Raw genomic sequence first — 25,643 nt, forward strand, 5'->3', positions numbered from 1 at the left:
AGGAACCAACTCTGGGTGTTTGATCAGTGCCTTGCACAGTACAGATTGACTTCTATGCTTTGCAGAAAGGCAAAGTTTGATTTATGAAGTGGCTGTAACTTGGTTTGTCAGGGTTTTTTTGCTGTGAATCACCTGCCTCTGCTCACACAGACCCCAGCATATTCCTCACGTATCGATTCACATCATTACGTGCTTACAGTTTATTTAAAGGTTTTTGCTGTTGCATAGTAAGTGAACACTTTTTTCAAATGCTTGTTGAAAATAACACAATTGCAAATATTGTTTAATTCTCTTATTGTGGCAGGGTTAGAGATTAAAACTGAGGTGGGGCCTTGATTTCATGAGTGCTGTTTTCCTCTTGGACACAGCAAGGGAACTAAATGTGTGTTTCCTGAGCACAGTGGTTGTGACAAAAGAAAGCAGAGCCCATAATGAATATGTTGGCACCTCCACAGTATTCAAAGGAGTGACTTACTGAAGATGGCAAGATTAAACTGGCAATTGCACACTAGGGGACTGGGATTTCTTTGTTGTTTGTGTTTAAGTGACAGGAGAATATCAATTTCTGTTCCTGAGGGATGTGCTGTCTTCCTTTCCTGAAAAGCAGGAGGATGGGAATAGAGATGAGCTGCCTTGAAACAACTCACTGAACATTCGAAAAAACAAAAAAAACTTGTTTTAACTCTGTTCTTGTCATACATCACTTACATTTTAAATAATAAATATGAGGCCAACCTTGTATCACCTGCCTGGGTCAAGTTAGGATATCTTGGGAGGATGCTCGGAACCTTGGCAAATCCAACTGATCCTGCACAGTTAAAAGGAAATCAGACCCCAGAGAAGAACCTCCCGTGGTTGCAAGTAACCACTTTGACACCACTGGAATTATTCTTTCCTTGGCTTCATCCTGCTCTCGGAACTTGAGCCTCACAGACTGTGTTAAGGGAGCGGTATTAGGAGAAGCTGTGCGTGGTGGAACTGTGCACCCTACCTGTGCATGAAAACTGGGAAACAAAATGAATTGGCACTGAGTACTCAGGGAGTTCCAAAATGGGTGAAGGAATCCATCACTCCAAAGCAAACAGGAGAATGATGCGATGTGAAGAAACATTTGTTTTCACCCCTTTCTGCTCTCACTGCTGCATCCACAGGACAAGGCCTTTGGAATGCTCTGAAGGACCAGGATAGGGCAGGGCAGGCAGAGCAGAAGGAGAGAGTCAGTTTTTCCTGCATGCTAGAAAGGAGTATCTCAGCTCCTGCTCTGGTGGAGTAAACCGCTGGCTTTGGGCTGAAGAAAACTGATCACCTTAGAGAATATTTCTGCACAGGAGAGGCACAGAATCCTTCTAAGCCACAATAAAAGCTATGCAGAAATCTAGAAAAATTACATACATTACAGCTTCATTCAGGAGCTGTTTGAATCCTCTAGTGACTAAATGTTAGATAGCTACAGGAAGAACTCCTATGTAGTTCACAGTTTTGTTTGTCAGCAGTAGATAAAATTTTGAAACAGAAAGGAAAGAATGTAGACTTACAAGTCCAGTCTTTTAATTCTGCTTTTGCACTAGGACATTTTTGCTGGATAGGGATGGCTCTTAAGAACTCTAAAAAGTAAGACCTAAAAGCAACTGCTGCACTTTTCCCATCCTTTAAGCTGTGTTTCAAATGGACACTGAAGTGGATGAGAGAGTTTTTCAGTGAGGCTTCAGCCATATGCAAGTGTTGTCTAGGATCAAGCTGTCCTTTTTCCTAAACCTGGAATTTTGTAAGTCTTTTGGTAGCTGTTGCACACATCCAGAATTCTGCACAGTACAACTTCAGCCTCCAGGTTCAGCTACTGCATGGCCTGTGGGTGTGATACTGCACCGTGGTGCCTCTCATCCTGACAGCTTTATTTTCACAAAGTAGGCGTTAATGCCTGAATAAAACATATGGCGTGGAGCTTATAGGGCAAATTATTTCACAGCCTGCTGATACTGAAGGTTAGCATTTCTAGAAACAGCTTACAGTCACTCATCTGTGGTCCTCCTCGAGATTATTTCTATTAGGAGATGTAGAAGTGCTCAGGTCAGGGGTCAGGTTTATTCTGCAGGGTGTTACATAGGTCGGTGAGATCTCAGTGTAGTATTTCTGCTCTCAAAATGCTCCTTGCTGCTGAAAATTTTGCAGGTTCAGTTTTCAGAGCAGAGGTTGAGTTTCAGAAGTCGGTATTCCTGATGGGATTGACTTGCAGCAATTAAATGTTTCCCTGTTATTTCAGTAATCCACCTTACTCCACATAGCCTGGATGCTGCTGGAGGTGGGAGAGACCAGCCTGTAATGCCAAGTGGCATGGAAACTATAGGAGCTCCTGGGAATGATAACTCACTGTCAGTCTTTCTGTCAGGGATCACTGTAATTCTGAGCAGGAGCTCATGCTTTCCATGCCATAAAGGAATAAATTCTGCGGTGACTTCTCCCCAGTTCCATGTCAGTGTTAACGCCTCCTCTTGGCCTGGAGTACCCTTCATTCCCATTTGTATTCAGACAGGCACTACTGCAGCTCCCACTTGAAAATACTAATTGGTTGAAAATTAATTCCAATTTTTAAATTATTACTTAGCTTTTTTACTTTTGAAGTGATCTTTTTTTTTAAGACTGGAGTTAATTTCTTGTAATATCAGCTGCCATGTAATGGTTGCAACTCATAAGCAGATTTAATTCAGTGATATAAACCATGTTTGAGGATTTACATAGGCCAGGATCCTCTCTGTTGGCTACTGCAGGAATTGATTTAATGTGGAAAAGCAATAAACCTGCTCACAGGTCCACATCCTTTATGGGAAGAGATGGCTGTTTTCCCATCCAATCACCAGTAGAGAGGACAGATTATAAATATGGATGTTGTCTGCTCAGAAGTTGAAATATTCTGTGCCCTCCTGAATTCCTTTCTGAAAAGTTTTCTGGGCAAGTAAGTACAGCTTCAGCACGCAGTCATCCGTCAGAGTGCCCAGGGTGTGTTTTCATGTCCAGTTCTGTCATTGCCCTGAGACCCTGGGCAGGTCCCTCTCCACAGTGTGCTGGAGATCACAAAACAATACAGGTCTTTGATAGATACCTCACCAAAGATCCTTTTTGTACCTGTCCTCCCTGAACAAACTGCATCTTTTGTATGAATATTTCAGTACATGATTTTTTTCCCACAAAACCCATGTTTATGTCAGTGGAGTCATTATATTGATGTACTTAAAAATATTCAGATGTCTTCCCTTTTTCATGTGTGTGTATAGCATCCACAAGCACACAGACCTGTCACAAGAGGATTGACTCAGTATTCACCCTTGTGTGCTCCCTATAGCTTATTAGTATCAGGAGGAGGATGCTCTGCCTTTCCTTATTTAAAAGTACAATTAACCATAGGATGCAGGAGACAGGGAACTGCAGGTGGAGCTGGCAGAGGCTGACAGGGAGTGAGCTGCTGATTTAAAGAAGTCTCTCTCCCAGCTATAGTTCCCTCCATCCGAATATTTCAGCTGCTTTTATTCTAATTTCTATGGCAGGAAGATGCCATTCCCAAGATCTCTTTGAACCAGCTGACGTTATCTTTGGCTTCTCTGCGCTGCAGGCATGGAGGATTTAGGAAAACAACACCTACCAAGGAATGGCTGCACTTTCTAAAGTAACCCCATTCCCTTGGTCAGTGCTGCTGTGCCAGACATGGCAGTTCCTGCTGGGCCTCTGACAGGTGCCAGCAGGAACCAGCCCAAATGGGACAAATGCCAAAGTGTAGCTTCAGTGTGTCCATGAAGCAAAATAAGACCAGACAAGAGAAATTCAGTTGTCCTTAGATCTGCTCTGCAAAGACTTAAAAGCGTGGGTTGGAGGCTTCTTGGAGAGCCTTGAGCCATAACAGCAGGGGAAATTAAAATTGGTGTCTTCTCCTGCTGTATGGCCCAGATATTCCTCTGCAGCCTGCCTCCCCCTGACTTCTGAAAGAGTAACTTAACAATTTAAATTCCCCATTGGTTGCATTTGTAATTATCCTGTGCAGAATCTCCTGAAGTAGCTCTCCTCCAGATTCTGTGTGGTGGCTGCCTTTCCTTTGCATTAATCATGGGAGCTCTTTTCCCTTTTGCCTGAGAGCAGCCGTGCCAATCGATCTGAAAATGGATGCACTGGAAAAGCAACACTGCAAGTTCAACACAAAGATTTTTAAGCTTATGGCTTCCACAGTCTGTGTCAATGTGTGACAGGAGAGAATTGTAAACTGAGAAAGAGTTCTCCTGTGAATTCAGTGCCCCCATTATCTCCTTCTCTATCCGAAGGGCTGAGGAAATCTTTTTTGTTAGCCAAGACAGCTTGGTGCTCCAGCTTAATTTTCATTGCATAATTTTAAATACAGATCGTGCCAACAGTGCTGCAATTAATGGATAGCCTAAAGACTTATTATTTCAAACTAATTGATATGTAAGAAAGTTTAAATAACATAAGTGATAAGAATTTTTTAGGAATAATTCTGTAACTAACTCAGAATAATCTTTTTACTGTTATTTAGAGTAGTAGATGACTTTATTATTCACTCACCATCACTAAATCTAATGTCTGTCTGTACTTCTCTAGTTCTAAATAGATTTCCATGAGATGGGGAAAAGATGACATTTTATAGTCCTTGTTCTAAAAGTTGTTTCTGCAAGTTAATAATCTCATTCATTTCCGATACCATAATTTGAAATAAATACTCCCTAAGTTCCAGATGAATTTCTGTTATCCCCAACAGAGATGTGTACTCTACACATTTTTAAAATAGGGCTCTAAAGCGAGAAATGTGTGTTTTTAAAGTACTCTTCTGCTTCTTCACATCACTTGATCACTTATGAAAGGTCTTTATTTTTCTAGTGGTTATTAAACTTATCTTCAACTAGATCGTGATCAGAATTGGCATCAGAGAATACACTCTAAAGCTGTAAGACCTCTCAAGAACTTTTTAATGCTTTTGGAAGATGTCAAGTACCGAAATAATAATAAAACACTGATAGAGCACTAAAAAGATAAGTTCTTGTAATGGAAAGAGGTTTTGTTCTACTGCCAATGTTTTTTTCTTAAATAAGGTTTTGCATGGTGCAAAACTTTTCCAAGAGAGAAGCTACTGATAGTGATACCCATAAATGAAATCAGATTAAAAACAAAGTGGAGCTCATGGGGGATCATGATAGACATTTTGATGGCATGCCTCTCAGTGGAAAAAAAAGCAAAGGGCTTAGTGAAGTTCCATGAGATTCATCTCAGTTCAGGCTTGACCTTCTGATGAACTCGACTTCGATGAACTGTATTAACTTCAGGAGGAGAGAAGCCAGGGACCAGATCCAGCTCACAGTGGAAAAGCTCATGGTTCCTGTAGTGGGCTTGAGGCGTGGGGGAGGCCCCAGTGTGACCTTCTCATGCATGAGCTCGGTGGGGACAGGAGGCACCAGAGGAACGCATTCTCTAGGTAGCTTTAAGTTGTGGTGTCCCTTACCCTCCTGTCTCTGCTGGCTTCTAGGGAATTAGTGTATCCCTTTTCCTGGCAACAGCAAGGTCTGGCCACAGAAGTCAATGGCAGTATCTTTAAGAGATATGTTCAAGAGGACTTTCAGATGTCCGGCTGCTTGGCAAGATGGAAAGTGTTCCATGGCACAGACACACACAGGCACTGTGACACACATTTTCTGTCACAGTGGCTCACTGAACATATCCCACCACACCAGAGAAGAGGGTGTGAGGCTGCTTGGGCTGCAGCATGAGCAGGGTGGCAGTTCCTCACCCAGAATAAGCATTAGGAGGGAAAAACACCCTCAGCAGTTTCCTTTCCTCATGGAGCTCAGGTGCTGGACAGAAACCCAGATCAGGTTGTACACAAAGAGAGCAAGGTCTGGATGTGAGAAAGACATCTGCCCTTCTCTGTGTGAAGTTGTTACCTCTTGTCTGTTGGAGCAGGCTTGGATTTTAAGCAGCAACGTGGTCCCTTTTCCTAGACTCCTTCGCGCCTTGCAGTTTGCTTAAATTGAAAAAGAGAGTGATTTTCAGGTGAAAACCCTGAGCCACTGAAACACAACTTCTGCACCACTTATTTTGAGGCAGTTTATTCCCAGATCTCTGCTGGGTGAGGAGCAAGCCCTTCATGCCCTTTTGTGCCAGCAGTTCCTTCACTTGATCTGGTCAGTTTGCATCTGTACTTGTGTGGTTGTAGATCCAAACTGTAGGTCCAAACCCCATTAAAGCTAGTCACTGTGCTGTAGACTGAAGTGAACTTTGGGTATGTGCTTTACCAGGCATGAGTTCAAGCTGCTCTGGGCAGCAGTGGGATGGGCTTTGTCCTGTTGGTCTGGCTTGATGAAATTACCTTATATGTCAATTTTTGCATTGTGGGATGCTTGCTGAACATCACTGAAATAAAGTTTTCTGCATGGGTCATTTAAACTTGATGGGTAATTAGAGAGTTGCCTAAGTTTGCAGCAGTCAGCATTAATATGAACTTTGGAGAAAATGTTTAAATGAAAACAACTGAACTGAAATATTAATCCCTTGAACTTCATCATGAGGATGGCTCCATTAACCTCCCATTGCATAGTACTGCCTAATCCAGTAACAGCAGTACAGACAACAAGAGGAGGGTTTTCTCCTTTAAAGCTCGTTGTAGTATCAGGAAGTAAAAACCTTCAGGCTGTTTTTAATTAGGTTGAACCTCTGGGCAGAGTCACTCTTACGTTAAGCTCTAAAGTTTGTAATAGTTGCAGTTAAAATTCTACACTAACTTCGCTTCTCAAGTAAAAAAAACCAAGTGTGTTGTGTAATACAGCATGAAACAATGAGAAGTGTGGATATATGGATGAAGTCATGGTGGAAGTAGAGGGATAGGAAGATAATCACAGTATATAAACAGAGAGCAGCCATGAACTTACCAGACTCAGAGTCCCCAGCAGCAATGATACATCTCCATTTGATGGTCATTAGATAATAATGAACATATACATCAGCACGTAAGTTTGAATTGGGTCCCAGCTTTTTGTCATTGTTAGCCTCAAAACTTCCCTGACACTTGGAAGTACAAAGGCCAAAATACTAAGCCATCATTTCTGGAAGATGGAAAATGAGGGATAGCGGCTCTGTCTCTGCTGTTAAACATCTGCCAGGTTCTGAATGGATTTTTTTCATTAGCCTGGTATGTTAAAAAATAATGGGTCAGTCACTAAAGTGGCTCATTATTTGGGGAGAGTCAATGCAAAAGTCCCTGCAAATAGTAAAGAGGAAGCCAGGTTCATGTTGTTAATGAGTTAGGAAATATTTTGGAATAGCCTTCGTTGTTACAAGGGATTACAGAACTGCAACTACTTGAAAAGATTTTCAAAGAAACTTCTAAGGCTTTGATCTTTATTCAGAGTGCGCTTGCTTTCTAGTCTAAAAACATTCATTTTTAACAGGATATTAGGAGAAGGACTGGCTGCTCAGTAATTTTCCAAGCAGACTTTTCAGTGAGGCTCCATCCTGCAGAGGCTCTCTCGCATGGAGAGCTACAGTCACTGCAAGGTAAACTTCAGAGTTGCAGCAGAGGCTTTATCAGTGTGATTATTTCTGAGCTAATGATGGCTTGCTTCTAAACCTCCGTGGAGCTCCCTGACAATTATCAGTGAATTACAGTGAGTGTGTACCTTAAGAAAGGTGCTGTCTCAAGATGCACAGCCCTCAGTGTGTGTTTGGAGCTCTTATTACTCGAAACAGGCTCGAGAGTCGGGGCCGAGCAGGAAGGGCAGAGCAGGGTATGGCAGTGAAAGGAGGTGCCAGACTTAATCACAGGGTGAACTGTTCCTTTTCCTTTGAGGAGCACAGTGATGCCCCTGGAGGGAGACAGAGAAATAGATTATTTACTTCCTTTTCATTGTCGTACTGGAGGAGAAATCTCTGTGCTCAGAGGGAATTTTCTTAGATAATGATGGGACCTGTTAGAGATGTCCTGCCAAGAGTCAGACACAGGCAACGCTGTAATTATCTATTAGCAAGGTGGATATGAGAGACTGGACAGTGCTTTGTTAAACTGAACCCAGAGTTCAGTTTAGGTGAGGATCCAAAAGCTGTGCTGGGAGTTCCACCACCTTCTTTTTCAGATCTGTACTTCAGCAGCTCCTGAGCCCTCACACAGGAGGCCTTAAGCACTTGAAACTTTCTTTTCTTGTCTCTCCTCTTTCAAAAATAACCAGAATCTTTCACTTTGAGGGACAACACCACTTTTAGGCAAAACACAATATATATTAAGTGGCCCTGCAGATTCCATGGCCCGTTGGGGACATCCTGCTCTGCTGCCGTGGTGCTGCACAGCTCCGAGTCCTGCGTTCTCTGATCCATACGGGGTTTGAAATATTTCTGGAATATATTGTTGCTGTTGTAACCTCAAGATGTCATTTGAAATGAGTTTCCAAGGGACTGTCATGACCTCTTGAGATGACAATTACAGTACTGCTACTCTTGGAAGGCCTGTGCTGTTGGACAGTCAGCTGCCTGTTTACAGGCTGCCTTGGAGGCATCGTGGAAGTGGAAAAAAATCACTTGTTAGACAGTAATGGCTGCACTGATTTTTTTTGTTGTTCGTTTGTTTTGCAGTATCCAAAATATGGTCAGCACTTTAGGAAAGGACCAGTTAAAAGCTCTCTTTGAGCTCTGTCACTCCAGCTATTTACCCTGGATCCACCCCAATAAACTAAGGGCAGTATCTGCCGATAGATGAGACTTCAGGGGAATTTCTCTGGATTTACTGCATTGAAACTGAGGAGATTCTCCTTTGCTTACAGTGAAGATAACTTACTCTAGTGATGATGAAAAAGAACAGAATCTCAGAATCTAGCCTTAAAACGCCCATAGAAAGGGGATTTTTTTCCTGTTCATTCTAGCTCAAATTATTTTTATTCATATGCATCATGAGGTGCACAGGTCACACATTTATGGAATCACCTAAGAGCCACTTGACAGCTTAAGAAAGCATTTTATCCAAAAAAGCAAACTGTTTCATGAAATAATCATCAGAACAAGGAGTAATTCCAAGTATGCAGCTTACAAGGCACAGAGCAGGGCTTTGCATGAGAATAAACTACCGTACTTTTGAAGAAACGGGAAACAAGAGTTACTGTGAAGAAAATCCTCCTACAGAATTCAGAATTTCTTTAAAGAAATTGCAAGAGATCTGAAATTGCTGCTAATAATACAATTGCCAGAAGGAAAAGATCACCGGTTTAGGCTTTTGCTGTAAGGACCTTCTCTAACCCAGAAGGTTTCAGCAGATATACTGAACAGGTGTATATGTGTATAACCTGGGCAGCACTGATGGGCATCTCACCACCCAAACATTTATTTTGAATCAGTTATTGGAACAAATGTTGGTTTTCTATACAGAAGGTAGATATGAGTTGCCTTATGAGAGTGTTAAAATCCAGGAGCCCGGGTCCCAGGTTTCCTCGCGGTCCCATTGGTTTAATTGAGGTTGCAGTTAATAAAGGCGGAGACACAGATTGATGGAGGCCCCAAGGTTACAGTCTAGTGCCTTGAGACAGCAGATATTAAAGGGACTCATTTATGTGGGGACTTGTTGTACCCTCGGGGAGGCAGAGCAAATCACCTTTGCTTTAATAGGAAGAGACACTGAGCTGAAACATGGCAGATAAGGGAGGCAGTGGGAGGGGGAGTGTCTGTACAAGGGGAGATAACACAGGATGTGTTATCCTCTCCGTGGCTTGTGATGCACTTCAGGTGATTGCTGGTGATTTTTTCCAAGGAGAGTGTCTGGACTGTGCAGCTTGTTGGCATGGGAAGGCAGAGGGGCAAAAGCAGATCAGTCAAAACCATGGCTGAGCCAGCATCCCTGGTCTCAGGAAGACAGCACGGAGACTTTGTGGGGCGGAGAGATCGGCCTGATGGGTTTGACCTTGTGGGAAGGGCTAGGGGAGCATCACCTTCAGGTGGGGAGGCAGAGAAGGAATCTGGGAATTGGTGTGCCTGGTGCCTCTCATGGTCTGGAAAGTAACCATTGTTGGAAAATGCAGAGATGTCCTTGTCTGAGGACAGGAGTCATTAACCAGAGCTTTCCAGTCAGCATGAAGACATTTCCTGCTGTTGTTTACCTGGTGCCGTGCTGTTCCTCATGCCACCTCAGATACCAAGTGCCCTTAGGCTCTCCTTAATGATTCCGCACTCCCACATCTCCTGAGATAAAACCCTGTCTGCCTGAATACAGGGTTAGCAATGTTGTCCCAAAGCTTTGTTAAGCCCAAATGTTAACATGGTGGCAGGTTCCTTTATGCACTTGCTTGATGTCACTGGGAGAAAAAAGGAGCATTTAGGTGCCCTCAGCACATGCAGAATTAACTCCTTTCCCAGGCCTGGGCAAACAGCCTCCCGAGGACCTGCTGTTCCCAGCTGCTGTCTTAGGGCCATTCTGACAGAGGGCAGAGATGGGCATGCCAGTTGTGGCAAGGTCCTGCAGGGGAGTCCTGGGTCCCCTCAAGCCCCACATTCTCTCCTGAAGTCCCCGTCTCCAGCCAAGTGCTGCAGAGGAACTGTGGCCTTGAGGCATGAGGACATCTGAGCAGTGGTTACTCCTTTGCCTTCCCAGCACAAATCTGCTTAGTGGAGGGAATAACATGGTCCTTAATAAGGAACTCCTACTGTTTCCAATTAAACAAAAATTGCTGCCTATAAATCACTTGATCCCTGAGCTCTGTTCCTCAATTTCACTCTCCCTGTTACTGAGCCTCCATCTGCTTTTAACAGTTCTTGCTACTCATATGTCTTGTAATGCTGTATCCCTCCAGAATGGCTTTCTAATTAAGTAAGCTCTGAAAATGAAAAGCAGAAGAACAGCAGCCTTTTTACTCTGTACCCTTAATCTGGGAGTCCTCTATGTGCTATTTTGGAAGCTAAATTGAGGTCGCTGACATTATGCATATTTGTTGTCTGATGCAGGCTTAAAAGCCCCAAATCCTCTATTTAAAATTATCTTTAGGCACATGGGTCAAATATTTGCAGGAAGAAAAATAAGTATTTGTAGCTTTACTAGATTTAGAGAAGGAGGGGAGGAGTGAGAAAGGGGCCCCAATCCCAGCCCAGTGTTGCTTTTGCAATGTGGATTCACTGCCCACTGAAAATATCAGTGTTGCTGGTGTTAACAAAATAAACATTTCCAATGACACGTGATAAGGAAAACGGGAGCTTTGCTAAACAGAAATTCCCTGGAGAGGTCGCAGCCCCCCTTTTGTTACAAATGGTGTAGTGACCAGTTACTGCCTCTTGTCAAAATACATTCTGCTGAAATTGCACAGAGGAAATGAATGCAGTTGAGTTTCTCATCAGGAAAACAAAAAGAACAGGCACTGTCTATGTGGAATTAAATAATATCCTGCATGTGGGTAGTGCCAGAGTAATTATAGATACAAACGAGTATCACATTTCAACTGGTGAATAAATGCAACAATCAAATACCAAAAAGAGTAATTTTTTATATATTCTGCTGCGCTCTGCCCCAAGGGGAAATAGCACAACTTTAAAATGTCTCACATTTGAAATCCTAACTCAAAAATAGTGCAAAAAGCTTGAGAATAAAGAGTTTGCTGTTGGAAATGTCAGAGATTGTTGGAGATACTGAACTATTTAGTCCTCAGAGTCTATTTTTACCTAAATTGTTGAGCCAGGATATTTGAATAATTTTCCATTCATAATTCACTGCATCATTCAGGGAAAGAAAGTGATCAGGAAAACAAAATAAGATAAATTTAAAAGGAGATATAACAGAAACAAAAAACTCAAATGCTGCCCTTAGAGAAAAACTCCCAGCAGAATGGAAAAATCTGAGACTTAAAAAAGTGACTGATTTGGAGCCATATCAAATTTTTGCAGTGGGAGAACTTCATCAGAACAAATAGGGCCATAATTAATGTTTTTGATTCAACAAAACTGTATTTTGGTGGGGTTTTTTCACCAAAATGTGTAACCAGTTGTATTTCGTATATAACTTTCTCAAAACATCTTTGGCTGAAGATTAATTCTCGGGATGCTTTTTAAGTAGTGACCCTTACATTATTTTTGAATTGCAAATATATTTTTAAAAACCCATGTGAGCTGGAATGAATCCCAGTGCGGGTGGAAGTGGGTTGGTTTTGCATCAGATAAGATGTTACAGCAGGAGAAGGATGCTACGAGGCCACAGGCCAAGCATGCGGTGTCCCAAGCTGTGTGGGGACGGAAGAGAGGGAGAACTGTTTGGAAAGGCCTTGGATTGGTGACTTCCAAAAGGCCACTCTCAGGGTGCAACGGGAAGGAACAGCAGCGCTCACAGTAAGGACTTCAAAGGTGTTGCAGGAAGGGAGGCGGGCTGGACGTGTTTCCCCCCAGTTTCCCTTTCCCTTGGGCTGCTGGAGTGCGGGGAGGAGGTGAGGGGGAGCCGGGGCTGTGTGGGCCAGCGGGGTGTCCACCTCTTGCCTTGAAGCCCTCCTGGTCGCTTGTGCTGGCAGCACGCCGCGTTTGCCACGTGACCGCTTTATTTCGGTTCTTGGTAGAAACAGAAGTTCATTGGATCACATTGTAAGCATGCGAGAGTTTACAGGGGCTTGGTCAGGAGTGTCTAAACCCACAACCTCTGCTGCTGTAATCCTTTATTGATCACAGTCTGCTTTTAGTGCTATTCATGCTGTTCATTTGGTAGTTCTAATAATAACAGCTAGGTATAAATATAAATGTAAACAGTTTTAATAATACCATCTGTTTTCTTTTCTGAGTGTGTTTTCTTTGCTTTAAGCTGAACAACCATAATAATTTTCCCCTCCCACATTCCAAGGAAGGACTGCAAGGCCTTTCCCTGACTGATGACCCTTTTTGGAAGGCGGCTGTAGCTGAGGATGCTGAAGAGCCCTTTGAATTGGGAGGGAACGTGAGTCCATGAGCTGGGCAGCTGGCTGGCCACCAGGAGCCCTGCTCACTTGTAAAGCCCTGCTCATGTCCTGCCCCTCGGCTCAGGGCTGTGTTGGCTGTACTCGAGGTGCAGATGGTGGTGTTTGTCCAGGGCAGTTTTTGTGCAAAGCTGATGTGAGCATCAGCTGGCATTTTTTAACTTGTGCTGTCAGGTAAAAAATTACAGGGCAGGTAGATGGAAGCACACATTCAAGAGCTTCTGGCCACAGCCATCAAGAGTGACTGACACATTCATCTGTCCCCAAGGACCCCACTGCAAACACCTAATGATGGCTCTAAATTTTAAAGTATTAACTCACTGCCTGTCACTAAAGTACATGGGGGTGAGATCTATCTGAACAAGAAATAGTGTCCAACTGTGGGACACTAAAGCTACACGGAGGTGACATTCATGTTGTTTTTGCTGTGGGTTAGAGAGAGGACAGAGGATCTATAAGAGGGCAGGTAGTGAGATAACAGAAGGGAGAAGGCTGTTACATGTTAATGAGGACAGTGGTCCAGATAACAATCTGCCTGTCTAATCATCGGTCTCATTCCCCCCCCTTGTGTGACTCCAAAATCCTAACAGCAAGTGTAGGTCACCTTGAGTAGCTAGAGAGCAGAGGAATTGGGGTAGGTGGACTTGTGATGGGAAGCAACCCAAGAGGACAGGAAACTGAGTGGGAAGGCCACCCTGGGGTGGAGTCTGGTGAGGAGCTGGTTGGGCAGAGAGGTTTTTACTTTCACACTAATGTGGCACCTTGTCTTGCCATCAGCAAGCCACATGAGAGATGTGTGTGGCTACTGCTGCTGCTGGGAGGGCAGCTTTCCATTCACTGCCATGAACTGTAATGTCCCTGTAAAGCCACAGAATAAATAGGATACTGAGGCTTTTAAAAGAAAAACAGCTGGATTTTTTAGGCCAGCTGGTTTTAAGCAGTCAACCTGTTTCTTTAACCTTGTGTGGTAGCTTGGGGGTCAGGGAATGGATGGGATCTGAGGGGCTTGTCAGACGCTGAGCAAGGGGAAGAACTGACAGTGCCTTTGGAATCGAAAAGAAAACTAATTTTTACACACTGATGCAGTTTTAATCAACCCTCCTTGTCTGCTGTCTGCTCCTGCTCAACTAACTTCAACCTTCTCATGATTAGATATCTATATAGACTGACTGTGGAGACAGAAAGGTAGCTCCAGATTCATGTCATTTCTATAAAATGCTCGACTTAGGGGGGATTAGCCACTGGAGGCACTTTAGGAGGAGAGTATTAGACACAATTGTTATCTAACAACATGCTTATGGTTGCACTGGGTTCAGATAACATTCAGTTTCTGAGGGATTTCAAGTATTTCTTTTGCTCTTAAACCTAATTAAGCAAATCGAGATTCTGAAGGAAGTTGAGAGCCATGAGACTTTTTCCTGACTTACATTACACAGCTTCTTCTATACCTGAGGTGTCTAAAATTCACAAATTCAGTAATGCCATGTACTACAACAAGGTGGGGGAAATGCAGCAGCTCATCTCTGGCTTGGACACTGCTGTTTTTTAAGCAGTGCAGGTATTTAGCCATGAACTGTAACCCCAAGCACGACTGCACCATGAAGGAAGACCTGTTGCCTAGAATTGAATCTTTGGGTTTGCAGTATGACCTATGTGAGTGCCGTGCTGCCGACACTCCAGCCAGTGTGGATGTGATCTCTCAGGAGTGAGGAGCTCCCTGGGCAGCAGGAATGGAGTCCTGGGGCTGTGGTGAGCAGGGCAGTGAGGGATGATCAGCATCATTTTTCAGTTTCCTCCACCAGCCACCCTATGGCACTGTTCCTCTGATGATGCCTGTACTTGTGGAAGTGTTTGCAAAATGGAGACAAAAGGAGGATCCCTTTAGAAATTTGTGTCTAGACATAAAGCCAGGACTCAAAGGGGTTCAGGAAAAGAAGAAGGGTGTTATGATAATGATTAACTACCACAGTGACAGTGATGTATTTCTAGTTGATAGAAATACAGATTTAGAGGCAGGGTGTGTTTTAGTGGAACCATTTGTGCCTCAGACCTGGTTTTTATCTGAGGTAGAAAACCAAGGCCAGGACATCAGGAAAACTGCCAGAAAGAAGGCAGGAAAAGAGCTTTAGCAGGGAAGCCAAAAGGAAAAAGACAGATCTTAGATCTTGAGGAAGAAAAGCTGCAGAATTTGTCTAATTAAGGAATGTAGAACTAGACCGGGTGAGCTAAGGACATTGATTTGCACATCAGGAGAAAGGAGAAGAGGCCTCACAAAAATAAAGTCAGAGATGCAGGATGAAAACCAGGACAGAAGCATGGGGAATGGGATTGGCAGGGCTCAGAGGGAGGGGTACTGATAAAGTCACATGGTGTGTGTGGACAGGTCAAGGATGGTAAGACTAGGATAGGACCTAATGTGCAAGTGAGAATTTGTGTTGCCTGTTGAGAGCTGTTGCAGTGGGGTGAAGGAGACCTGAAACTGCATAGGATAGACTCAGGCCTAGAGCTGAAGGATCAGAATTCCTAGCACCTTTATCCTGGAAATCCTGGAAAAATACATAGCTGAGAACACAACTGCCTAAGAAACTATTGCAAAACTGCTGCAGCTACAGTTAGCAGAACCTGACTCCCTCTTTTTAAGAAGGTGGGTAGATGGATGGATGAACGGACAGACGGAGCGGGTCTGGCTTTGGAACTCACCCTTTTTGCTTCCTGCTGCCCTCATACTGGTCATGATGAAAAAATTGGCTTTGTCTTCAGTTGAAACTTTCATACACATTAATGTTTTTTAAATAATGGATCGTGCAGATCCTAATATGGGCACTAAAAACAAAGGCTGTACAAATAAATACTGGGAAAGGACCCACTGCTTCCTGAAGACTGATAGCCAGATTTCTTTCTGCATGCCTTTTGCATCCTGTTGATGATATGACACTTTTTCCCCAGTAATGTCCAAGACACGTTCTGCATTAATCCGATAATGTAACTTTCCATGATCTAGCCCTAAGAAATGCAATTTAACTTGTTTTCCCTCCCTCTCTGACTCCCTTTGACAACTGACTTTTTCCTAATGGTTTCTCCAACCCAAGAAATCTGGCAAAAGTTGTTTTATTGTTCTCAGAGCAATGTTTGTGGTGTGTTTGATGTGTGATTAACTACCTGAAGCTCAGTGAAGGCCTTGCTCTTTCAAAGGCTTATCCGTGATCCATACTACACCTGAATGGGGTCTTGTCAAAGCCAGTGGGAGTATGGACACCAGTACGGTAAAATCCACATGTATCCGAAGGATTTGGGTACCCAAGGATGGTACCCAAAACCAGCCTTATGACTGCACGTTCCTTCAGCTTTGCAATGACTGCATGGAAATTAATAGGCACTTTGGATGCGTGGTGCCAATATGGGAAAGAAGGGAATACATTCTTGAATTGTGCAGAAATGCCTTGTGATTCCCCTCCTGCCTGGTGTGGTACTTTCCCCATCCTGTAGCGCTGGTCACATTAGATACACCTGAAGACAGCTTTGTCTCTTTTGTTGTAGTTGCAGGTGGAACTTGATCAGGAATATCAAGACAAATTCAAAAGACTGCCTTTGGAAATTCTGGAGTTCGTACAGGAAGCCATGAAAGGGAAAATCAGTGAAGATGGAGACCACAGTTCTGCCCCCTCTTCCCTGGCATCTGACAGTGGAAAATCAAATCATAAACCTCCACAAAGTGAAGAGGAATTGGAAGAAGATAATCAAGAAAAAGTGTTTGATACTACTTTTTAACTGCCCAAGAAACAATCAGTGCGCCAGGGCGCACCATTCCCAACTGCCCATCTCTGCTCTCCCGGGGTCAGCTGCCACCGGAGCGCTTCGGGAGGCAGGAGGAATCTGCATTCAAGTGCACATTTCCCCAAAGGAGCATTTTATAAAAAGTATTCTGCAAAGGTCTTCATTCTCATTCTTCATCTGATTATTATTCTAAAGCTTAGTGCAGTTGTAATGGGAAAATTAATACCTTACCCTCCCTCTTCTCTTTATTTTTCTTTTTTTGGCTTTTTTTTTGTTTTGTTTTGTTTTGTTTTGGGGTTTTTTTTGTTTGGTTTGGTTTGGTTTGGTTTTTTTTTTTGCCAATTTACAATGGGTAATTTTCTGGCCACGTTCACTGTTAAGAATGTTTAATGAAGACCAGTGTATTGTACAGAGACAAATGTGTGCAGATTCCCTTTTGGAGTGCCAGTGCAAAGTGCTCCAAACTTATAGAGATCCTGGCGAATATTACCACAGTACTTACTCATATTTTGTTTCCTTCTTTATAACTGCACCTTGACAGCTGTACCATCCTTTTACATTTGCACTGAAACATTGGATCCTTTTTAGCTCCGCAAGCACTGGTGGCTTGCTGTCTTGAAATTATGTTTATCACATGGAGAGACATATATTTGCTGCTGAAACTTCTTGGAACTGTGGGGACGAGAGGAAAACGGAGCGAAGAATCCGCGTGGAGGTTGTCGGTGTCTGTGTACGTCTGTGTCTGTTACGCTGTGTGAGTGCATATATGTTTGTATATATATATATAGCTATATGTGCACACACATCTGTCCATATACACACACAGCATGCTTCTATTTGAAGTTGATGTGGTCTCTTGGCCAAATGGAATGTTTCAGGGATCCGTGAGTAGAGAGAATCTTTCCGAGAGCTAACATCTGGGTTTTACTGCTATAGAATAATCATGGAATCATAGAATTCTTTTTGTGGTGTTAGTGTTGTAAATCAAAGTAGTTTTAGAATATAAATTTGATATATATTTTGCAGACTCGAAAGTATTGATTTTAAGTATCATATTTTAATCTTACTGAATTTGATAGGATTATAAAATGTTTAGGACTACAGTATTTGAAATCTAACAGAATCTTCCATTATTGTTAAGACTGATGTTCAGTTTTACTAAGGTCTAAAATTTAAAAGCAAAGTATAAAAACCTGACCACTGTTATTTAAAAATGTGTATGAATCTGTTTAACTGACTTGTTAAAGTAAGAACAATCAAAGTTAGTGTACTGTATGATATGCATGAGAGAAGTAACAGCACATTCTGAGAAATTTCTATCAGACGACAGAGAGACGTTGTGAAAGTCAGGATATTTGAAAAGGTAAAGACATGCTGTTCTCTGGATTCCCATCCCAACAGAAATAGGAGTTATGAAACATCTCAGATTCGGATTCCTACTGGGGCCAGTGCACGATCCTTCCCTCGGCCGTTGGTGGAGGTGCCTTAGGGCAAAGGAGAAACCAGCTCAGGAGCCCCAGATTGGCCTCAAGACACTTGATCCTGCAAAGTTGTGTTTTCCTGCACCGCTGGGCTCAGGAGCTGGGCTGGGAGTAACATTCACATTCACATTTGCAAGATCGGGGCCTTACTTAGCATTAAACAGCAATCGGAGAAAGCAATCAGTTAAGAGGGAGGCATCTTAACACATTGTTAACAGTTACCTTACTTCCATTCCCTCAGGATTTTAGTACTTAAAGTAACTTATTTTATTTAAATTTAAGCAATAAAATACAAACCAAGGTTAAGTTTTCAGTTGAATAATGGTGTATATATATATAAGTTCAAATCTTGGAAAACAAGCAGTATTTTGATGTTTCCTTTTTAAACTTAGAGCAGAAAGAAAGAAAAATTGCACACTGTTTGGAGATCATATTTTGAATTAAACTGTTCTAGTTTATGATGATGAAATCAGTGCACATGAAATTCAAAAATCTGACTTTCATCTTAACGCTAGGAAAGGTGACTCCTCTGCTAATCCTAGTTTTGCACTTTGAAATCAATCTTAATCACTCATTGAAAATGTAGAGTCGAGATTTAATGCTGCATTTTATAAAGTTAAAATGACGTATTGTCTAAATTATTACGGGAATAAACTGATAGCAGTGTTCATGCTAAAACTGAAACTATTGCATTACAGAAACCGTTGTACAGTGCAGTCTTTTTGGTAAAATCGTGGCTCCTCTGAATCTCAGTGCGACGTTCCTGTGGACTTCAGGGGAGCCAGGACTTCGCCACAGTCTTCAAAGAAACTTGGGCAAATAAATACTAATTAACCTTTTATTTATATTTAATAAGAAATAAATATACTGGTTGGGTTAAATATACTATCAGCTGTAGTCATTTTACAGTACGTTTGTATTTGACCATTTCCTGTCCTCACATTTTTTTATATCTGTACAGTGCCACTTTCTGCAGGTGTAAGGTAGTGTGTAACCCTGTACATCTTGCATCGTTCAAACTATTTCAGTGAAACCGTTATCATTTAATATTGATATTACTTGAACTAGAGTAAGATAATGAAAAAAGGGTCTTTATGATGTGCAAGTCTTGTGCCTTTTATGTATTTGCCTTGTTCCGTGTTGAATGTGTGGAAATGCTGTATTGTGGACTTTCTGCTGTATAGAATAGAGCTGTCTATATTAAACTAGGTTGTGCACTTCAGATATCTTTACACTACTGAAAATAGCTTGGTTTTGGCAGTATAAGCAGAATTTTAAAAATTCTAATGAAGGCCAGACATTTTAGATTTAACATGTTCATAATTATGTTAATTAATGCTCATGTATTAGCTAAACATTCACTGACAGATAACTAAAGGGACATCATTGCTTGCCTTTCTTTGAAATCAGTGTTGCTCTTGTACATTGTATTAATAGTGTCTGTGATTGATTAGTCCTTGATGATTTGCTTTCAGAGTAGGATGAAATATTCCAGTTAACATGTACATATTTTTTCGGTTCCTCAATCTATGATTGTTTCAGAGGCATAATTCACATTTTTGTAAAAATTCTATGCAATTTTGTGGCATGATGTTTCTTCCACTTGTAATTTTATGTGCTTACATTACAGATCCAAAGGACAAATAAAAATTTCTTAACACAAGACCAGTTTTCTCTGTTCATTGACTCGAAAACCTCAGTTGACTCGGGAGACCTTACCCTGACCCCTTCGCTGACGGGAGGGGCAGTGCCGGGAGAAGGCAGGGAAATTTCCCTGCAGGCTTTTGTGTTCACACCAAGAACAAGAAATGGCACATGCCTGTGCTTCCAGCCCCTGCCCCTCCCAGAGGCACAATGTGCATTTGCTGGTGCTCTGAAACAATGGGAAACAAAAAGCAGCGTGCCAACGAACTGGTAAGAAAATGTGTTGGTTTACAGGAAGCCTTTTGCAGAAGAGCTGGGAAGTGATTTCCAGCCATACCAGTAAACTGCCTCGACAAATTACAGCACCTTGATTTCTGTTCCACTGCCCCAGCTGCTTCACTCATCATCTGTTCAATTATATATGTGCTGTGAAATGTACCTTTGCAGGGCCTTCCACAGAGAGCACTGAAAAATAAACCTATTCCTTTGGCTTTTGACTTCCCTTCCCCTATTGAATTTACAATGTACAAAATTATCTCTGGGAGAAGAGATAAGCAGGTATATTAATCCACTGTACTGAGGGATATACCTGTTAAAATAAATAGTCTCCGAAGCAGCTGGAGTCAAATCACCCACTAGAAGGGAAACGGGGTCTGACACACGGGATGAGGGCGGGCAAGGAAGGGAGGAACAGGGCTGAAAGCAGAGCCATGAGTCTGACAGACTGCAGTAAGACTGGGATGGAAATGGAGAAGTGGGGGGAATAAAAAAAAATTGATACATTTCCTTCCCCAAAGAGGAGCAATGGGGTGTGACATCAAGAGTGGGTTTGCGGAGATGGTGATGGTGATGGTGAGCACAGAGGGAAAAGCCAAGCCGCCACGGGAAGGATTGGGAAACAACCCTTGGCTCCTGCAGGGCTCAGTGAGGTAGGATTCTCACAGCTGGCTGAGCAGGCGACCTTGGTGCTTGTACTTGGGCCACAGAAGGCTGACTTGGCTGGGAGAGAGGAACAGGTTGGGATGTGTGGAAAAGCTGTTTGGAGGCCGAGCACAGGGAGGTTGATGTTGCAGAGGCCAAGTAGTGGGACCTGAGCTGCTTTGAGAAGCCCAGTGGGCTGTTGAGCTTCAGGTGGGTTCTGCGAATGCTCCTGGGTGATGGCCAGAAGAAAACTAGTCCCACCACAGCAGCAGAAGCCTGCTACTGCCAGGTGGGGAAAGTGGCTGAAGACTTCATTTTGCCCTCAGAATTTATGCTTTGAGAACTAGTGCTAGTGCCAGGTTCTGCCAGGAGTAACTCGGCAGCTTCCTGACCTTACACTGTTTCCTTCACTGTGGGGCAGCTTCCAGGAGAGTACCAGGTCCAACTGAGATGTTGGAATGAGCACTGGGGAACATTGCTGAGAGGGGCAGAAAGAGTTTGGAGTGGGTGAGCAGGCTGAAGGGCTGGACAGCCAGGCCCCCTAAAACCTGAGCATGCACTTGAATCCAAGGAAGTAATTTTGAGGTAAGCAGCCGTGCCTTTGAAAGACGTGAGCGGGTGTTTAAAACCCCAAGGACTACATCATACCCTTGGATTTTGGAGAGCCCTGTGTGCAGGAGCTGCACGTCAAATCACCCAGCCTAAACCCACACAGCAGGATCTCCTGGCCGTCACCAGACTTGGTCCCTCCTCAGAGTGCTGGCCCTTCCCTTACTCTTCAAGGGCTCTTTTTTCAAGAGCTGCTTAGCAAAAGGGCCAATGCAGGAAATCAAAGCCATGTGCAAAAGGCAGCAGGTGATGGTCACTAGTGAAGTTAAGGAAGCCAACTGCAATAAGGCAATCTGGGTTTAAAAAGGGCCCTCTAAAGAGAAAGTATCTGCCAGACAGCTGGAAAGGCTTGGGGCTTGTGCTGCTTTCCCAAGTGTAGCTCCATTGTACTTTTTCTCATTGGGACAGTTTAGAGGTTCCTCAGGATCAGTACCACGGGGGTAGCATGATCAAAAGGAGGATCTGAGGGAAAAAACACTGAAGAAATGAAAGATCCAAGTGTTCAGCCTGCAGACAGTAAAGAAGAAAATACGGGAGGTAATCTATTAACTACTATATAATTGATATGATTCTGTAAGGTTGGGGGTTTTGGAATGATGGGTTCCAAAACACAGTGGGAAGACTGTGGCAAGAGGTGCTAATCCTTATGGCTGGATTGCCCTCCAGGTAGAAAGGCTTTAAGTAGCACTGGGGAAGCCAAGCTCTAATTCAGAACAAATTGAAGCCTACCAGATGAATATGAATGTGAAGAGAAGAAATGTAAAGCCTGCTGCTGTATCAATGGAGGAAGCCTGGCTAATGAGTGGGAGAGCTTGGCGACTTCCCCTGCTGAGAACTGTACTGTAATTAGTGTCATGAGCTGCTGTGGGATAATTGGCCTGTTCAAATAAGTGATTACAGGCTGGGTAAGGGGGATCAAATAGTTTAAAAAGAAAAAAAAAAAGCAGGGAGGGGAGAGATGTGAATCAAACTTTGCTCTGTTCTTGGGAAAGATGAAATTTAGCTGGCAAGTGTTGCTGCACTGATCTGACCCACGGATGGCAGAGGCTGTGAGCAGGGCAGGTGAGTTGCCTTCAGCTGGGAAACACCTCGTCCAGGCTTTGTACCACATTTTCAGGAAAATGCAGAGGAAAACTGGCCCTGTACAGTCCCTGGGCTACAGAGCAATAGCTGAAAGCTGGGTTTCAGAGGAAAACCACCAGAGGCAGGTGGAAAGGCATAACACCAGCTGCCAGATGGACACTGGAGGCAAGAGAGTTAGAGACACACCAAAATCTTCTTTATTTTCTCCCTTTCTGCATATGCACAGCAGAGATGATGGACTGTAAGCACTGACAGGAAGAGGGGATGGTGCTGCACGGGATGCTGCCACACCAGGTACTCGCACCCAGTGGTCAGTGTGGATGCCACAGAGTGGACTGTGATGGACAGACCAGACCAGATGATCTCACAGCCTCTCCTGGCCTTGAGATCTGTTGCTCTTAGTATAACATTCTTTTCTTCGAGGGTTTTCTCCCCCCCCAGGAGGGCACTTTCCCATGTGATCACCCAAGGCTGTGATTCCCTTTGGAAAGGCTTTCTAATGTCCTCTTAATTGCCAGGGTCAGTAAAGTAACCCTGAGCATGGTGATTCAGCCATATGGGATGTCTCCCAGAAAACGAGTCACCTCTCTCCAAGGGTGTAAATCAGTAAAACTGTGGCATCCCAGGAGCCCTCAGCAATAAATAAACTCAACCCAAGTGCTCTTGCAGCTCGCCACCAGCTGAGCAGAGCAGATGAACTCCCTGGCTGGAAGCAAACCCAAGCTGTAAAGCCTGTGGTAAGATGTATCCCTGACTCATGGAGTGCAGCCTGTCAGCCTCGGGGCAACAGCTGGAGACAGAGCTCCAGCGAGGAACAGGCAGTGGCTGTGGTGTGCCACGGCTCCCATCCAAAAATGCAATGATCTCAGGAGAGAGCTCAGTTCCTCTAGCTAGGTGAAAAGCCTCTCCTGATGAGAAGGGACTTGTAGAAGTAGGAAACAGCCTGTGTTCCTTTCAGTAAATAAATATTACACTCTGCTTTCACTTTGCTGCTGCAGAGTGCTCCCTCTGATCGTTAAGGCCGAGACCGCAGCCGGCCGTCAGCAGGGCTGTTTGCTGCCCTGATTTATGGGCTGGAAGAGACCACAGAGCCCCTTCATGCCACTGCTGCCTTCCATGCCGTGCTGAGAAACCTGCAGGCAGCTGCCAGGCCCAGCTGGAGAGGAGAGGAGGGGAGGGAGAGAAGTCCTTTCCTGCACCCCAGGAAGGGTTTTCCTGCACCTGTGGAAGTGCAGGGCTGGCAGCGAGGCTGGGCACCCCTGGGCAGGGCTGGGGGTAGTGCAGAGTGGCACACGCTGTCCCGTGTAACCTGGCTGGTACCACACGTGGAGTGATGCCATGAAATGCCACCGTGCTGTGGCACCCCAGGCCTCTGCTCTGCACTGCTGAGAAACCCTGCATGGCCTCTTGCACAGGACCTGATTTAGCGTTCACCAGTGGGTGTCTCCTACATCTTGCTGCTATTAGCTCCTTTTATTATATTAGGGGACTAGAAATAGGAAGAAAACACCCTGGTATCACCTTGGTAGCAACAAAATAATTGCTCTGCTTTCCCTGAGGAAATCCAGCTTTGGGCATTCGCTCTCACTTTCCATAAAAAGCAACTGTTTTCTGTTGCCATAATTTAAAACCCCTATCTGGCTTTACAAATTCCTGTTCCCTCAGACCAGTGACAGACTGGGGAGCTGTGATAACTTTCTTGTGTCAAGGTAACAATTGAGAAGGAAATTATCTGTCTCTCCATGGAAATGCTGCTGTTCTCAGCTACTTGAGGAAAGCTGCAGCTCCTCACCTGTACACCCATACCGGGACTGGCTGTGGACAGGGGCTGCCAGTGGTGCCAGACAGGGTCCAAGGCACAGGGACAGGCATTTCCTGATGGTGGTAAAAATCTTGGGCTTTAATTGGCCCTGCTTCGCTATGGGTTAAGGTGAATTTGGCACAATTATCATTTTCTTGCTTCATAGAGTTAATACAGTTAAAGATCTCTTTTATTCATATTCCAATCACTTGCAAGCACTGAGATCATTGCAGCAAAGCCCTGTTTGTCAGAACACAGCACTGCCTTAAAAACAGTTGTATGAAAACCAGCACACGACCTGCATGTGAAATGAGGAGTTTGTTTCTATACAAACTGATTCCTCCAGCAGGTTCCTGCCTTCCCCTCGTGTTGCACTTTCATTTTCCCAGCCTTTCCCACCCACTGGCACTAGCTGCCGCTCTGCAGCAGCCTCGGCAGACACCAGGCTGGAGGGGACGCGGGGCAGCCTGGCTGTCCCCAGCAGAGGACAAGCGTCAGGCAGGACCAGACAGATCCAGTGGTTCCCGGTCCTGCTGTGCCCACAGGCAGAGAATCCACTCACACCTTCTGCCTGAGTGGCTCTTCTCAGCTCATCCCAAAATGCATGAGAGCTGTCTGGTGTTTGATCTCCTCTGTTTGCAAAGCCGATGCACAGTGCACATCCTATTTCTTCCCTGTTCACTTGGTTTTTCAGCACTCTGGAGCACTGCCAGAAGTAAAGAACCAGCTCTACAAAATAACACTTAGAGCTTTTTGTTCCAGAAGGCAAGTTCTTCAATATTTCTCAAAGAAATACAAAGGGTAGTTCTTGAGCAGTCTGTCTAATCCAATGCACATATCAAGGTGCTCTCGATCCCCTCGTTAGCGCCACAGCAATTAGTACACAGTTTTGTGACCTCTTTGTGCTACAAACTTCTTTAAGTGTCAGAATTCACTAGCCAGGTATTAATATTGACTTTTAGCCTGTGTGGAATAAAGAATGAAAAATCCAATACTGTTTTTTATGAAGAGCCATTTCATACTTTCATAATAGACGTCATAAAATTCCATCAATTACTGGGGTCTCTTCAGGGGAGCTAATTATTGTGCTATGCATACCTAGTCTGAAAACTTAATAATATCTCCAGATGCTGCTAAAAGTCCTTTGGAGGTCTTACATTCCACGAGGGAACCCTCTGCTCTGTTTGGTTTTTTTTCTTTCTTTTAAATGAACGATCAAATGTTCAGTGAGGGAGACGAACCGGAAACACTGCATTCACACAAATTCAGGGTGGTATTGTTCCTGTAAGGCAGGGAGGGACAGAGGGTATTTATTTTATTTCTTAAAAATGAGATCATCTTGGATTTGCCTTAGGTCAACTATTTGATGGTGACTGCCCAGTGTCACAC

The 25,643-nt window shown here is 43.8% G+C and overlaps 1 protein-coding gene and 1 long non-coding RNA gene across 3 annotated transcripts in view; one reads left to right on the top strand and one right to left on the bottom strand.

The window, feature by feature from the left end:
- The window catches only part of PLCB1 (phospholipase C beta 1), a 341,583-nt gene extending 321,722 nt beyond the window's left edge, over nucleotides 1-19,861 (top strand). The window contains exon 32 of one of the 2 annotated variants that reach the window (XM_039569803.1): nucleotides 16,479-19,861. In XM_039569803.1, the coding sequence (XP_039425737.1) occupies nucleotides 16,479-16,709 (231 nt within the window). In that variant the 3' untranslated portion in view covers nucleotides 16,710-19,861. The remainder of the gene's footprint in view (nucleotides 1-16,478) is intronic. The other variant, XM_039569804.1, reaches the window with a different exon arrangement.
- The window catches only part of LOC120411763, a 103,348-nt gene that overhangs the window by 44,529 nt on the left and 33,176 nt on the right, over nucleotides 1-25,643 (bottom strand). The window lies entirely within an intron of this gene.

The sequence above is a fragment of the Corvus cornix genome, chromosome 3 (assembly GCF_000738735.6).
Source record: "Corvus cornix cornix isolate S_Up_H32 chromosome 3, ASM73873v5, whole genome shotgun sequence".
NCBI lineage: Eukaryota > Metazoa > Chordata > Aves > Passeriformes > Corvidae > Corvus > Corvus cornix.